The sequence below is a fragment of the Caretta caretta genome, chromosome 15 (genome assembly GCF_965140235.1).
Source record: "Caretta caretta isolate rCarCar2 chromosome 15, rCarCar1.hap1, whole genome shotgun sequence".
Lineage (NCBI taxonomy): Eukaryota > Metazoa > Chordata > Testudines > Cheloniidae > Caretta > Caretta caretta.
Window position 1 is genome coordinate 24,015,823 of NC_134220.1, and position 16,213 is coordinate 24,032,035.

Consider the following 16,213-nt stretch of genomic DNA (forward strand, 5'->3'; position numbering starts at 1 on the left):
AAATCAGGTCCTTAAATCAACTGAGGTATAAAGAGGTTACTTGCCTACTTACCAGGGTGTAATTTAATGGTTCTAAAGTTCTTTGCATTCCTTAGATCAGCAAATGCAAATGCACACCAGCATAGTATCCTACATCAAGGTTGGGTTTATGCAATGAAGCCATTTCCAAACTATTTTAAAATCTGAAATTTGTAAGAAATCGAATTCCATCTGTTATCAACCTTTCTACCATGCATTTGATAGGAGACATGATTGAAAACACACGCACACATATATTATGCCTAGAGGTTGGGTAGGTCATCAACATGTGTGTTTCCAAACCATCTGGTTTTTATAAATGAAATAGTCCAAAATTACTTATAAGGATCTGTGTGCTCTATAAACCCCAGACGTTTTGCATGAATTAAAGAACAGTGTAATGAAGTTTTAATGACTACATATACACAGTTAATATAAAATTTATATTTAGCATGCTGGAGGAGCATGGAATTCAAAGTATATAGGAGGGACTTTTAATCATAGGTTACTGGCAGCTAAGCAACTCTCTTCTCTACGTTTCTAGAGGGTGCATGGCCTTTATATGGAAGTGTACAGCATACCGGCATGATGAACAGATGTGTCAACTCTGCCACAGTTCAGAAAGTTACATGGAAACTGGTTTGTTTCAAGAAAAATTCCACTGAGACAACAGATTTGGCTTCGCAACAGTGCTCTACCGGCCCCCAAAAGCCAGGAAGGTGTTTCCGGGCCCGCACTCTCCCAAGGTGGAGAGCTAGATTAGCAGTTGCAGAAGAGTTCCACACAGGGTTGTGTGTTGGGATGGTGACACATTACCCAGGCTACAATCTGAACTGATGGACAGCTGTGCCGTTGCTTCTCCAATCTGGGGGGGGTCTTTTACAACGCTTCGCTGTGAGATCAACCGCTCCTGACCCGCCCACACACAGCCTCCATCATGTAAATCACCCCTCCCTAGACTGGCCACCAACCCATCAATTACATTATGGACCACCACCAGCAAATTTCCAGTCCTAGACTTTCCCTAAGAAGTGTGTGTCTTGTACTGCTCAGTATCCTCCAGGACAACACAAGCTCAGATAAAGTCCGACATTTCATTAATAGAAAATGACATGCACAAATATTATCCCAAATGAAGTCCCCCCAGCCACACACACGGGTGAAGGTAAAACAATAAAAACAGGTTTATTAACTACAGAGAGTGATTTTAAGTGATTATTAGTATGGAGGCAAGTCAGAATAGGTTACAAAGAAATAAAGTGAAAACGCAAACTAATACCAGAGTTAAGTGAATTCAAAGCAAAGGTTTCTCTTACCACATGCTTTAGCAGTCTTACTGGCTAGAAACTTTTCAGCCAGGACCCCTCCCCTAGATCAGTGTTAATTTCTTTGTCCTTCAGGTGTTGATGCCGTGAGTAGAGATGAAGGGAGAGATCATTTGGAGCATCTGTTGCCCATTTCTTCCCTTTGAGAATCATCTCTAGTCTGTGAGAGGGAACTTCCAGCTGTTTCTTTGCTAACATGTAAATTTCTCTCACCTTTTTTCCTGCCAAAGAATGGCCGCTTAACCAGGTGATGGTCCATTTGATTTTGACGACACCTGGCTGAGGCATCAGTTTGCCTTTTTTCTTTGAGGAACCGGTTTATGCCGGCTTTTCTAAACTTGAAATGTGTTTCAATGTTATACAGTAGAATCTTATATTTATTTTTTTTTACATATAATGTTACCACACATTTTACCAGGACAATAATGATCAGCACATTGTAAGTTTTCAAATGAAAACTTACAAGGCATACTTTGTACAAAATCCATTATAGTCTTGTAAAAAGGGTGAACACAGGGATACAGTCACAGATGGCCATGATCCTGCATCCTCCCTGCTTCTACCCACTAACCTCCTGAATGCTAAGGCAAATGGAGACACCCCCCGAGAACAAAACTGCACAGCACTCCACGGGTGTGGACTCCTTGAGCAAGCTCCCTGAAGCAAGCCTACTACCCAACCCAGTGGGGCAACACTTGCCTACTAAGCTTTCTCCCTGGAAGAGGATTTGCCCCCAAAATCACTGTCCCTATGATTATGATGTTTCTTTTAGTCTTATCCCCCGCCTTGGGAAGAGTTTTCTTCTTCATTGTCTTATCCCATCAAGATGGGGCAACAGTTCTTGTTCTTCATCTTCATCTCAAGTACATCTTCCAAATTGACACCAACCTTCTTATCTTCCTTCAGCATCTCAAACCACTTTTTCCCTTAGATCTTCCTTATGACCTTTGTCCCATGACTACTATTGTCTCACATGACCTAGCCAGCTGAGTTGACACTCTCTCAGCTTTTACCAGCATCATGGCTCATTCTGTTTCATTGCATAGCCTATCAGCTCTCATCTTACCAAGTAACCACCTGAGCACTCTTTTTGCCAGCATGAAGTAGTTCTCGCTTCCTAATTACCCAACATTTCCACCTGTATGTCACAGCTGGCCTAATCATGATCTTATACACTTTGCACTTTAGTTTATTTGGCATATATTTCTTCATGCAGCTCCCAACATTTGCGTCCCCATTTCCACTATGGTTCAACACTGAACTGAGGTATTTAAATTGTTGCACAGACTAACTCTATACTATCTAGTTTTATAGGCTTCTCGTTGTCCTTCCTAATGAAGCATCACATGTATTCTATCTTTTGTCAGCTGATTCATAAGCCATTTTCTTCACTGTAGCCACAGCTGTTTCTCCCTATTGTCGCTTCCTGGGGATACCTTAACATTGTACTGATTCACTCCCTGAAGACAAAGGCCCAAAGATCACATGCGATTGCCACAACTTTTTACAAGCCAGCTGGCTAGGACATTCTTAGTTTGAAATTGGAGTCCCTTCTCCTAGGTGGGCTGCCTACCATGGCTAGCAAACCCCCTCTTATAACCAGATTGCTCCAGGCAAAGTCCCCAGACACCTGCCTGTCACACACCCACTTTTAGTTAAGAATACCTCTGCAACATGAAGGCAAGTGGTAGGAGTTCAGCTGTTAGTGGCTATATATTACACTGGTCCCATGAGACATTTTCTAGGGAGCGTGTTCATCCTCAGACTCACCTCATCCTTGGAAAGATGGAGTTGTTCCTTTAAGGAGGTGCACACTCTTGTCCCTCTACCTCCCAGAGAAGAAACCCTGCCTGTGTTATTCAGTCCAAGCCTGGCAATGCAGCTGCTCAAGATTTCCAGGGCTCAAGTGCAGTCTTGGAGGCAATTAACAGAAACAGCTTCTTTGTTGCAACACCCCTGCTTCCCCTCATGAAGACAATCTATATTCTGTGATTATTTATCATCTTAAATAGGGATGAGTGGTCCAGAGAGAGTAATCAAAAATCTGAAGTGAAACAGAAGTGAGACTGAAAATAAAAAATTCTCATCCTTATCTTAAAAAGTATTTTTATTCCATCTCTGCATCTTGTGGCTCAGCCGGTACAAATGATCAAAATCCATACAAGCCAGGAGGTTCTTGTGCAAGAAGGATCAGTGCTCGAGAGATCACCTGCTCTTGCAAAAATTCCCAGCTCAGTTTTGGACACACAAGTCGCTTGAAGGGTTTAAAGAAGAAAACACACTCTTGAAGTTTGCCCATTGAGACCATCCTCAAAGCCACTTCAAGTTTCCTCTTGAACTTCAAAATTTTAAAAGAACCTTTTTGATCAAAGCTTTAGTAGCACATTAACGAAAGGTTACAACTTGCCAACAAGTGAGAAGTGCAGTAATTACAGACCTGAGGTGGTCTTCATTGCAGAAGGGATGAATTTACAGTGGGACAACTATCACAACCTAAAATGCTAATGGAGGCAAAGCACTGGAATTTATACTGGACAGAGCTACGGGAGATAAATGCCAGATATGTGGGGGAGATAGGATTGACCTCTAATAGCTCCACTGAGATAAAAACTCCAGTTACTTATCTCCACTAGCATTTTACTTGGTGTTCGCTGTCTCCATATAAACACACACTTTGCAGTGAAGATCTAGCCGGACATACTATTTTAGGACCGTGCTGGAAGATGTAAAGCAGAGGGGCACATTCTCAACAGGCTTGCTTCCGCATTTAGTCACATGTGCCACACCCCATACATCAACAGGCATCTCAGTAATGTGCCACATGCCCAGTGCTGTGCAGAACATGTAGATGGCAACCCGGGCCCTGAAGAGCATACAATGTAGAGATTTTGGGGGAGGGGAGAGACAAAAAGACTCAAGTGTTGGGGGATGGGTGGAGGAAAAGGAAATTAAGCTAAGAATCAGATCATACCAGGGCGTGAAGAAAAGAAAAGAGTCAAATGAGACAATTGAGTGAAAATAAAAACCGACGCTTAAGGATCGGTTTCATTTTTATTAAGTTGAACATATTAACAGCGTTGAATGCACTGAACACAATTAAGGACACCCCATGATTTTAACGCATTAAATACTTTACCCACAATATTCAAACAGTGCATGGGATCCTGAATGCCAGGGGTTCTGTATACCTATTGCAATTGTATCTTCTGTGTTTATAGTGTCAACATACTTGTAAAAGGTTTTTTCCCCTTTATAAACTGGAAGGATAAAGAATTTAAAAAATTTAGTTTTTCACTTTCAACATCACATTTAGTAAAAAAAAGTCTTACAAAAACATTGGCTTTTATTACATTAATAACTGGAATTGCTCAGCTAATGCAGTACTGGATTTTTGCCTTCAGACTCTAATAATGGATTTTAGAGCAGTAAGAGTCAAAGTCTATTCATTTAACTGATGTAATTCCACTGAAAAATCAGACAAACACTGGCTTTTCACCAACAGAAGTGACACAGCATTTGTCCCTCTCTCCCCCCCCCCCCAAATCTATAAAAACATATCAGCTGAAAGCTTAAAACTATATGTGAAGATATCACAAAATGAAGCAGCAATTACCTCCAAGGGTACAGTGAGATATTTCAAGACTGCTCACACTGAGTCAGTCAAATAAAAAGAGGTTTCAGAGTAGCAGCCATGAATTGAGATGTGGCTTTATAAAAACACATTAAAAAGTACTTCATACTTTTATATTTCATGGCCATGCTGACATGCCTTTACCCTCCTGCATAGGACAAACATCAAGTATTTAAAAAAGCCACAGACTCCCTGCACCTGGCTCTAACCGGGTAGTAGTGTTGTTTTAAATAAATAGCTTGAATTCCATTTAAAAAATAAAAAAAGAGGAAAATTTTATGAACACAATATTCCATTATCAATTGGAAACCGTTTGCTCTTCAGGTTCTAGTTTGCCAGGTTGTTGATATAAATCTAACCAGAAAAGATGCATTTGTCACATGTATAAAAACCCAACAGGCAGTTTCCCTCTTCCAGGCTTAAAGATAGACTCCAAGACACATTGCCTATTCATCTAGTAAAAGGTAGCTACATTTTACCCAAGCCTTTCATAATGCACTTAATGAAATATTTTTTCCTTTAAAAGAACCACTGGTATTTAAATAGCTTTTTCTTTACATAGAGTATTCATATATACAAAAAAAAAAAACACAAACAGAACACAGAGATGCAACAAACAGATTCAGAAATTCTGAAGCTCAGGAATATTTTGGTACAAATCCAGCGTCTCTGGATTTGAGAAAGATCCCCGCTGATCAACATCCTTCCCTGCAATGACCTGCTTCACAGCCACTTCAACTTTCTTCCCATTTATTGTGTACTGCAAAAATTAAATAAAATAAGTAAATAAATAAATAAATCAGGCAACAATGAAGCTACACTCTTTGTCTGGTTGCTTTATAAATGGTCTAATGGAAAAGCTGCTGCTAAGGCTGGAATTGATTCATTACCCCTAGCAGTGGAGGCAGGAATTCTGCTACACCTGACATCAAATAGTTTCTTAAACAGTTTGAAAAGCAAACTGAATTTGATGAGTTTTATTAGTGATTTTAGTTTTTTAATAGACAATACTATCACCCTAAGCCAGCTCCCCTTTACTTCTAGGGAAGCAGGATCGGGCCCTTAATGCAATAATTAAAATTTTGCAACTTTCTGCCATTTAAAATTACACATGATTTTCAGCTTTTTAGGTTTTCTAGAAATAGGCCCAAACCAAAACCCTAGATCCAAGAAGCCCTGGATACGTGCATGTGTACATGTACCTTGATCTCAATTCCGCAAGTGTTCTCTCTCTTTATAAGGGGCCAAACCAAAACCCTGCTTTTCAAAGCCCTGGACTTGGAGATGGAGCCAAGCTACACAACTTTGATTTACTTCAAGGACTTTCACTTGTTTCCCTAGACATTTAATTGCTGTTAATCAACAGATTCAGATAGAAAACAGCTTCTGTGGGAACAAGACATCATGAGGAGGCAAAAGACAGGTTCTCTGTGCTTGGGTTTCAGTGTTGCTGACCAAGGCACTACTGCAATTGTGCAGTGAAGAAATCCCAATCTGTGCTCCAAAACAGTGGAATTCTTGGCTGGCAAAGGCAAGTAGGGAAGACCTGATTCTTCTGTTGGCAGGGATGATCCCTGAGGGATGGTCGATCTCATCTTAGGGAGCACCAGGTGTCTCCATTACGGAAGCTGTTGAACAAGAGCATCGTTTGGCCTGATTTTCAGTACCAGCCACCGCCTTGTTCTGTCTACTCTTCATTTTGGTTAAGATAACCGAGGTTGTGGCAAGATATAGCAAAGCAGCCAGTGGGCTCAGAGTTATCTCCACAAGGTGAAGCCCAGAAGTTAACCCTTCTGAGACACCTTTTCATTACAGATCTTTCAGAGCAGGCCAAATAAATGGTCTTTGGCAACAATACTGTATAGTTAGGAAGTTATTCAGGTATTTGGTCTATTTTTTCCTTGTTTAATACTACATAGTTCTTATCCCCTTGCATAACACTAAACAGCCACTCTTCCTCCTCAGTGATTACCAACCTGGTTTTGAGAAGCGAGGCTGACCTAGAATTCCCAGTGAAGTAGATGGGAGCTGCTGGAAGTTCACTTCTTGGGGGGGGGAGAAGCTAGTCATAAAACATGTTTCAAAAAAAGCTGGCAGCAAGCGTTTAACTAAGCATATGCTTTAGTGCTTTGCCAAATTGGGGCCACAGGGCTCATTCAGTCAAGGTACTGCAAATCTTTCCCAGTTCGAATTCCCTAAATACTAACTCTGAAAGGTTTATCCACACCAAATACCCAGACAGACAACAGCAGGGGACTTCCACAGTTTTGTATCAGTTAACACACGCACAGCCCAAAGACGATATAGAGGTCAAAGTGGATCAGGTGTTCTAACCAGATCAAGAATATTTTACAATATAAATGTATGCTTGTGCGCACAGCCCTTTATCACTGTATATTATCTGTGCACGGGAAAAAATGTTCTTTAAACATTTAACTAGAAGCATGAAGTAATTTCCAAGCCTTTTCCAGAGTTTTTGGCATGTCTATTTTTGACAGTTTGTAAAATATAGGCCTGATCCTGATTTCACTTACGGGGGTGTTTTACACCAACTCCACTGATGCCAGAGTTATTCCCAATTTCAACCAGTGTAAAATGACACCAGGCTCAAAGCCCTATAATTTTGGGGGCAGGTACTTTGTTTTTATAAATGCGAATTGACATCTAGAAATAGCAGTATATGGAAAGATATTTTCCTTCCCAAGTAAAACCTTCAAAGAAAGCAAGGAGACAGCTTTGATCACTTTACTGCAGATACATTTTATCTGAAACATAACTAAAATTCATTCCATTGTAAATTCAGTCACAATGTGAACTAATTAACCATCTAAGCAGGCATTCCTAAGGGGCTGGCTCTCATAAATGCCTCATCGCCATCAACTTCATTCTTTGCATTCAGGTCATTTATGCATCTTTGAAATTTAACATTTTATGTAGAAGCCAAAGATGCAGTCTAGAAAAATCTATATCACTACTCAAGAGGTAAGTCACAAAGGTTTTTTTTTTTTTAAAACCCTCATGCAAACAAGACATGCTAAGCCCAATGCTACTTATTTACAGCAGTGTAAGCCAAAAGACACCAGAATCAGGCCCTTGCCTGATGTATGAAACCAAATGGGAGCTCCCAGTGCACAGTGCCACTGAAAGGCAGGCCACTTTGGGTCAGAAGCCTACATTTGGATTTAGTTAGGCATGTTTGAAAAATTAGGCTTACAGTGCTTTAGAGAAAATGCTTGAAGACTTAAGCCCATATGCACATGGCCTGCCAGGAACCACCCTGCAGGTTCCAGCCTTGCCAACAGTGAGCTGCTCACAGAGCAGCAGGTGGGGACTGGGGATAGGGCTTTTAAAATGGAGAGGCTCCTCCAGTGAGTTGGGAGAAGAACAGAGAAGCACCAAGCAGGCTCCTCTCGGACCAGGCTCCATAAGCCTGACTTACAATGGGGTGCGTCAGTAACTCCACTGAAGACAAGATGGGTTACTGTGCTGCATGGTTGAGTAGAATCAGGCCCAGCATGTTCACCTGCACAGACATGTCTGAAAACGGAGGGTGTCTCTCAAACAAATGTATAAAGGTGTCCACCACTCTGTGGAGGCAGCTGAGTTTTCCTCGGGAAGGAACGTGTTCGACTTTGCAGAAAGGGCCCCTGTGGTTTAACAGTGACACGGTCAGTCACCTACTGACAGTACTCTCTTTACTGGGAACCCCAGCTCTTGCCTTCCATATCGGTACTGAATTACTGGAAGATTCCTCACTACTGCTTATATTTCTCTGAATTTAGATAAAAGTTAAAGCAGGGAAAGTACTTCTGATGTCCATCTCTGCTTTCAGAAGAGAAGGTTTCCCACACTTGAGAAGAGAGGCAAGATGACTCTATACAGCATGCAAATATACCCATTAAAGTACAACTCATTCACACCTGTGCTCCCAAAAAGAGTCACTAGACAGGATAAAGGCCATCACTAGGGACATCAGGGACGTCCCTTTCTCCCTGGCCTTGTTAAACACAATATATTAAGATCACAGATTTATAATAGCTCAAGATGGAAAAGATTCATTTCCATGGAGCCCATTCAATGGGCAGGATATAGCGTGTTGCAGAGAATGTGTCCGATATTAAAATGATGCCATGCTGGTGCTATATATAGTGTGACTAATTATATATTTGTTAGACACAGGCAGAGGAAGGTCTCTTATTGTAGTTATAGCTATTGTTAAAAATATGGATGGACCTAAAATTGAAATGCAAAAACGGGTGTAAGAAAAGTGATTTCAAACATTTGCTCAATGCTCAGCTTTCAAAAACAGACTATTTGAAATGCAAAACAAACAAAAAGGCAAGCAAAAGCTTTTTGGCACACCTATAAGCTAAAGTTAGCTTTATAATATGCATTAAGAAAGCACAAAGTATTTTATAAGAAAATATAACCCAATCTTTAGCTCAGCAGGGCACATGTATATTTATAAACTAAGGGTGGGTAGGGATAGTTCCAAAAACAAGCTTAGTTGAGAAGCAAAAAAAAAAAAGTGAAGTCGCTAGGCAACGTAGACAAACTATTTATAAAACTTGAAAATGCTTTTTAAGATGCTAAAATTTCCAGGCGTGTGGGTTTGAAGAGTGATGACAACTGCTCCTTAATTACTGCTCAAGGTGACAAAGAAAAAAATTAAGCAGTATTTTCATGACATACCGGAATGCCTTTGGTTTCTAGAATGAGGCTAGGAACATGTCTGGCAGACAGCGCTATGCGTATCGCATCCCTAATCCTTTTCACCAGATCCTGACTGAACACCTGGTCCGACGCCATCTTCAGGAAGAGGATCACCCTTTCCTCCCCCTCTTTGTTGTACTGAGGGACACAGAGGCTATCTGAAACCTCCTCAAAGGCTTCCACTGAAAGAAGAAGAGTGCTTTATCATCACATGCACTTGTTTTTTCCACTGGATGCTTTTGTTTATTTTACACTAAAGGGCACATCTCCCATCACCTGTTCTGGCACTGATGAGGCAAACAAACAGATATTGACTAGGATTCTTAAAGAGAACACTTAAGGGAATTAGGCACCCAAGTACCACACTGTCAGTGGCATTGGCCTACCTAATTAAGATTTTCAAAAAAGTTTAATGCAATTAAATAAGCAAACCACACTGAAAGTCGGTCATCCAAGTCACCAACTCCCTTGTGGAATTTTTATGTTTTTTAAATCCCAGTCATTGATTTCTGGGAAAGTGAATATCAAAGTTTATAACTCCAATAAATATGGACTTAGGTCAGGCTAAAATTTTGATATAGTTGTTGGCTTAATAAACCTTTTTGTTCAAACACAGGCAATACGTTTGCTGATTTACCACAACTAAGGTACTTCTATACCCCTTATTACCACAGTCTGAGCACTTCCGGGTCCTTAATGTATTTACCCTCAACAACCAAGTGAGGTAGGCCAGTGCTACTATCCCCATTTTACAGATGGGGAATGGAGGTCCAGAGAGACTAAGTGGCTGTCACAAGGTGGCACAGGAAGTCTGTGTTGGAGCAGGGAACTGAATCCAAGTTTGAGCCCTGACCAGCCCCTCTTCTCCCCCCCCCCCCCCAATCATATGACTGCTTTTCAACCAGTCATGAGGCAGGATGCCTTAAGTACATTTCACCATGTGCAGCTGGATGATCCAGGCAGTACAATCTCAACTGGTTTAAAAAAAAAAAGGTGAGGAGGCATTATCAAATCACAGGCTGATCACAAACTGGTTCAGTATTCAACTGCATCCCCAACTGAAACAAAATATTTATTTACTATACTGATAGTTACACAGCAGAGCCCTTGAACACAGGGAGCCAGAATCAGATACCATTTCCACCAATGTAACCTGGACTAGACTCTGGCTGGTAGGTTCCAAAAACAAGACAAGGGAGAGAGACTGTTCCAAAGCTTACGCAAGGGAGTAACTAAGTGAAATGCAGCCTAGGGCAATAGCCATGAACATTCTGAAAGTTGCCCCACCACCCACAAGGGAAACTGACCCTCCAGATTTCACATTGTACGAGGATGACAGCTTTTGCAGCAGAACAATACCTCAATTCACTATGCCAGAGGAATGCTTGACACCATCTCTCTGCCCTCCCTCATTACTGCTAACTTTCTGCTGACTTCATACAGTCACACACTGCCTTTGTGCACAGATTCACTTATGGCAGTAATAAAAAGGCACAAGAATTTATTTCGGCTATTGACAACGGCTCAGTAAAAACAACCGAGCACTGTCTAATAGTTCGTCTTGGAAGAACAAACAATGGAAATAATGGATTTCTCTTTTGAAGTCACATAAAATGGTTCACACAATTCTTGTAAGCCTTATTACATGAGTGCAACATCTTATGAGGAAAATGCAGTGCATTTCAGTTAGTCACCTCCAGCTCTGTAGATCCTTTTGGAAGGAAGGAAATTTCATAGTCAAAGCAGCAGTATTTTGTTGTTAAATGAGAATAACCTCTTCTTTAGCCCCTTTCCAATGAAAGATCTCATGTGTTAATTAATCAATCCTTTCAACAACCCTTTAAATACTCACATTTCAGATTTAAGACTACACAAATGTCACTGTTGCAAAAGGTGGATGAAAGTTTTTCCTACCTATGTTATAGATTTCGGAACTTCCAAATCTCACTCCACTTGGATTTAGCGTACCATCACTGAAAGTTACACACAAACAAAAGGAGTACAAAAATGTAGTTAGGGTTTGATGAAGAAATGATGCAATTTACTAGGTTTCTCAATATTTGGTGTGGTGAAATATGCAGGAAGTTGTAGCAGAAATAGGATTACAAGAGATTTTTTCTAAAAGCAGCTTTGTGCTCATTAAAATTAAGTTTTACACAAAATATAAACAAACCACATTCTTCCCTTCATCATTTGTTTCCTCCATGCCCAAAGATTCCACTGGCTTTCCTCACTTAAACCTGCATGCACACAGGCCTTCACAAAAAGTAGCCACCAATATCCAGCCACCAAGTAACACAGCCAGGTGCCTTTGTGGCACTCCTTGGCACTGCTATTTTGTCTTCCCTCTCCCACCACCTGAGGCAGAGCATCTCCATTTCAGAAGCACGTCTCACTCCCTGCAGACAGTGGACTCCATGAGCTGAGCCTAGAAACTGAACCAGGCCTGTTGCGTGAAAATCGGGACAAAATCCTGGACCACTAACTTGCCATTAAAACGGATAAATTATATGGCAGTATTTACCAAACAATGCTCCTGATCCTGAAGTCCTATTAACTCTTCAAAACAAGCATGGCAACTTATAACAAGGTAACACCTCACACTTCTAACTTGTAGCTTTCAAAGTGGTTTAAAAACATGGATAAGTACCATTATCCCACAGCGCCATAGGGAACCTGAGGTACAGAGAGGTTAAGGCAGACAGACATTTTCAGTCTCTCCATTTTCTGGGAGTCCAACTTGAGACATGCAAGGCCTAATTTTCAGAGGCACCCAGCACTTATCACTGAAGCCCACTAGCGTTGTGGTGCATGGCACTTTTGAAAGTTATGCCCATGGTGCCTCAAGTTGGACCTCTGGCAAACGAATCAAAACAAAAACAGAAGAACTCAAAGGATACTTTTAGAAGTGCAGGGCAGCAACATGCTCAAGATTATGCAGCAAATCAAATGCAGAGCCAAGAGCAAGCCCAGTTTTGACTCCCTGTCTGGTGCCCCACCCACTGGGCCTCACTGCATCCTGTGAAATCCCAGCTTCTCAGCAGCATGACCTCTCAAAACCCAAGAGGCTGTAGGCTAGCAATCCTGCACAAGTACCATATATTAGCTATTTACAACGTGCTGTCCCTTCACTGTGAACTTACTGGCCATACTGGGTCAGACCAAAGGCCCATCTATCCCAGTATCCTGTCTTCCAACAGTGGCCAAAGCCGGGTGCCCCAGAGGGCATGAACAGAACAGGCAGTCAAGTGATCGGTCCCTTGTCATCCATTCCCAGCTTCTGGCAAACAGAGGCTAGAAACATCATCCCTGCCCAGCCTGGCTAATAGCCATTGATGGACCTATCCTCCATGAACTTATCTAGTTCTTTTTTGAACCCTGTTATAGTCTTGGCCTTCACAACATCCTCTGGCAGGGAGTTCCACAGGTTGACTGTGCCTTGTGTGAAGAAAGGCTTCCTTTTGTTTGTTTTAAACCTGCTGCCTATTAATTTCATTTGGTAACCCCTAGGTCTTGTGTTACTTTCAACATCGTAAATTTCAACATTTATGTAATAGGATTCTAGTATATTTCCTCAGATCCAGAAACTCCGCCAACAAGCAGAGTGGGGAGTCATCTGAGAAATGTACATGTTCTCCTGCAACCCAACAGAGCCTGCCAACTGTACGCATGTTCCCTCAGAACAGTTTTACCAAACTATACTTTACCTCCGGCCAAGCATGATGATTCCTCCAGTCTCAGGATTTATTTTGCAGTAGTCACCGTGGGCCCAAACACCTGTCAGAAGGTGACAAAGTGTTAACCAGCCCATTTGCCATCAATGCAGATCTGACTGACTCACCATGCAACTGCAATTTAGTTATCAAAGACCAGAAGGGGACGGCACCAGAGTTTGGAGAGACTGAGTTAGGCGGAAAATTAAAAGTTAAGTCCGTAGAGTTTAGCTGCCATATGACAAAGGGGACACACACAAAAGTCTAAAAGTACGTGGAAGGTATAATTTGATTCTGTCAGTCGGACCACTCCTGTGAATATGTACAGCCCTTACTCACCTGAGGGAGAGCGGTCTAATCCTCAACATTCCGGGCATGATTCTGATCCTCCACACAGTGGTTTAACTCCCCTGACCTCAACAGAGGCTAGTTCTAGCTGGCTGCACAACATGCATCTGTATGGGACCCAGATTTGGGATGTTGCTCTTCCCCCATCAGAGGGAGGGGAAGAAAGATTGATCAGCCTGAGCGTGCTCAGAGTCAACGCCCAGCCTCACTCCACATACCCAGGCTCCTGAGTCTTGTGTTAAATGCTTCATTGATTGTGTGATACAGGATCCTCGGAGATCTGAGTCAATGCTTTGACCACCACCCACAGTGAGGCATGAGGGTACCTCCAGTAGAGGTAACACTCAAAGGGGATGTCTCCCTCAACCCTGTCAGTAATTCTGGGGCAGAGGCACTCTCTGGGATTACATGGCAGGCTCTCAATGGAGTCACAGGGGCTCCCGTTTGCTTGACGGAGTTACTCTGGATTTACACTAGTGCAAAAAATCAGAATCAGACCCCTAGAAGCTGGGCTAGATGTTTTTCTCATCTACAGCAGGGTTGGGAATGGAAACGTTAAGCAAAATTTGAATTAGATTGGGTAAGGACAAAACCCCAACCACGCCCGTGCAGGCACCGCTCCACTCCTCAACTGACAAATTTTATACTTGTTTCAACCTGACACACATTTCTACAGACCCCCACAAAAAAATAGGGTTTCCAACAGATCACTGAAACCACCATCGGTACAGGTTTCTTAGGGAAGACTGCGGTCAAACACAGCGATCTGTCCTTTCAGAGTTGCAGTTGCTACGGGTGCACACGCACATGCTTTTACATGGATTCAGTGGTCCCTTTTGTTCTTAAAGGCCACTCTGGTTTTAGCGGCCAGATAAGTGAAATGTACTATAAACCACCGAAACATCAAGAACATAGTACTATAAAGCCAAAGAAAGAAATAATCTATTGTTAAAAATAAAACACACACCTCTTTCCAGGAGAAAGCTTACAAACAAATGACAGACGAGGTGGCTGTGTATTGGTAACTACTGCCACAGCTAGGCAGAGTGCGTGCTGTGGTTTTATATGCAGTCTTTCAAACTGTAGTGAGGCAGCAAAGGAAGAACACAAAGAGACTGTTTTGATTGGTGACTGTGGAAGAGTGTGCGGAAAGCTGTCAAAAGATCTGTTTTAAAGTGTACCAGGGCTTTATTTAGAATTAGACTTATTTCATGGTGTATGATCCTAGGCCATCTGCTAGGAAGAAAACTTTATAGTGGAATTAAAACTTGAAATGCAACTTGTAACGTGTGGGGTCTCGCCGGGCATTGTGATGTTACACGGTCATCCCCTTCCCCCACCCCCATGGAAGGAAACTGGCCACTCAGTATAAACAATGGGACAGAAAAGGTTGCTAAAATTATGAACGTGGCAGCAATAGCTGAATATTGCTTATAAAATAAGAAAAGGGCCAAGGAATGGAACGGTAAACAGACCCCTGTGGTTAAGTGAAAGGTAGCACTCTCCTACTGTAGATCATGGCTTCTCACAGTAAAAGGCACTCTTCCTTGTTACTCACTTGAAATGCCTTTGTGAGGCTGTGATTGATAAACATCTCCATCTAGCGCTGAAAAGAAATGGACTCAAGGCCTTGATCTCACAAGCCCATGCCCAGCATGCAACACGGAGGGCAATGTTGCTGTGCTTCAGTGCAAGTACGAGCAAAGGCTATGGGTGGATCCAGTCCTCCAGAATAAAGCACAAACAAGCATCTAACCCGCTGCACATCTGTCCCCTTACTCTTATCAGCACAGGGCTGGTGCAGGAGTGGAGAACGAGATACTGGCTTGCCCCCTCACACTAATTATGTACTAAGCCTGGGCTTATCTCCTAGGCCTCACCTCTAATACTAGGCAGGAACAGTCTGGCATCCGTATAGTAGCAGTCAATAGAAGATCATTCCTTTCCCACTTATACACCCAACAGCGTACATCTGTGCCGAGCCAGATCAAGCTGCTCTAGCAGTCCTATCTGCCTAACAACAGCAACAGAGGAATTAGTTTTCCAGAAATTCAAATTCGACTAACCCAGACTGAAATTCAGACCAAAGCACCAGCGAATAAATAGCAAGATATTTATCAAACATTTGTTACAAGTGCCACCCTAGCAAATCTAGATACAGCTGCATCCACCCAACCATGGGAAAGAGCAGGCTTATAATTTTGTAAACAACCGTCAGTTCTGTATGCCTGGTCAGTTCAGATAATGAACTAAGCATTTCACTACATACCTGGGAATTTTGAAAAATAAGCTTTCCTGTATTTATTTCCATTCTCATCATTCCAGAAGTGTGTAGGCTGACAGGGCATAGGCTTGGTACAAACCAGCTCACCGCTTTCCCCCCAAACTGGTTCGCCTGTTTACAAATAAAGAGACAGATTTTCTGCATTTCCCTTTTGTAAACCGCTGGGTACAAAAGCAAAGCA

General features: G+C 42.0%; 2 protein-coding genes across 3 annotated transcripts in view; both read right to left on the bottom strand.

The window, feature by feature from the left end:
- TMEM132B (transmembrane protein 132B) overlaps positions 1-3,829 on the bottom strand; it is a 421,597-nt gene extending 417,768 nt beyond the window's left edge. The window contains exon 1 of one of the 2 annotated variants that reach the window (XM_075120021.1): positions 3,114-3,829. The gene's annotated coding sequence lies outside the window, so the exon portion shown is untranslated. The remainder of the gene's footprint in view (positions 1-3,113) is intronic. The other variant, XM_048821144.2, reaches the window with a different exon arrangement.
- Positions 3,830-4,351: 522 nt separating this feature from the next.
- The window catches only part of AACS (acetoacetyl-CoA synthetase), a 59,784-nt gene continuing 47,922 nt past the window's right edge, over positions 4,352-16,213 (bottom strand). Inside the window, exons 14-18 of the mRNA XM_048821146.2 lie at positions 16,018-16,143; positions 13,395-13,464; positions 11,602-11,660; positions 9,667-9,869; positions 4,352-5,734 (exon numbers count right to left, since the gene is read on the bottom strand). Coding sequence (XP_048677103.1) covers positions 5,597-5,734; positions 9,667-9,869; positions 11,602-11,660; positions 13,395-13,464; positions 16,018-16,143 — 596 coding nt within the window. The 3' untranslated portion in view covers positions 4,352-5,596. The remainder of the gene's footprint in view (positions 5,735-9,666; positions 9,870-11,601; positions 11,661-13,394; positions 13,465-16,017; positions 16,144-16,213) is intronic.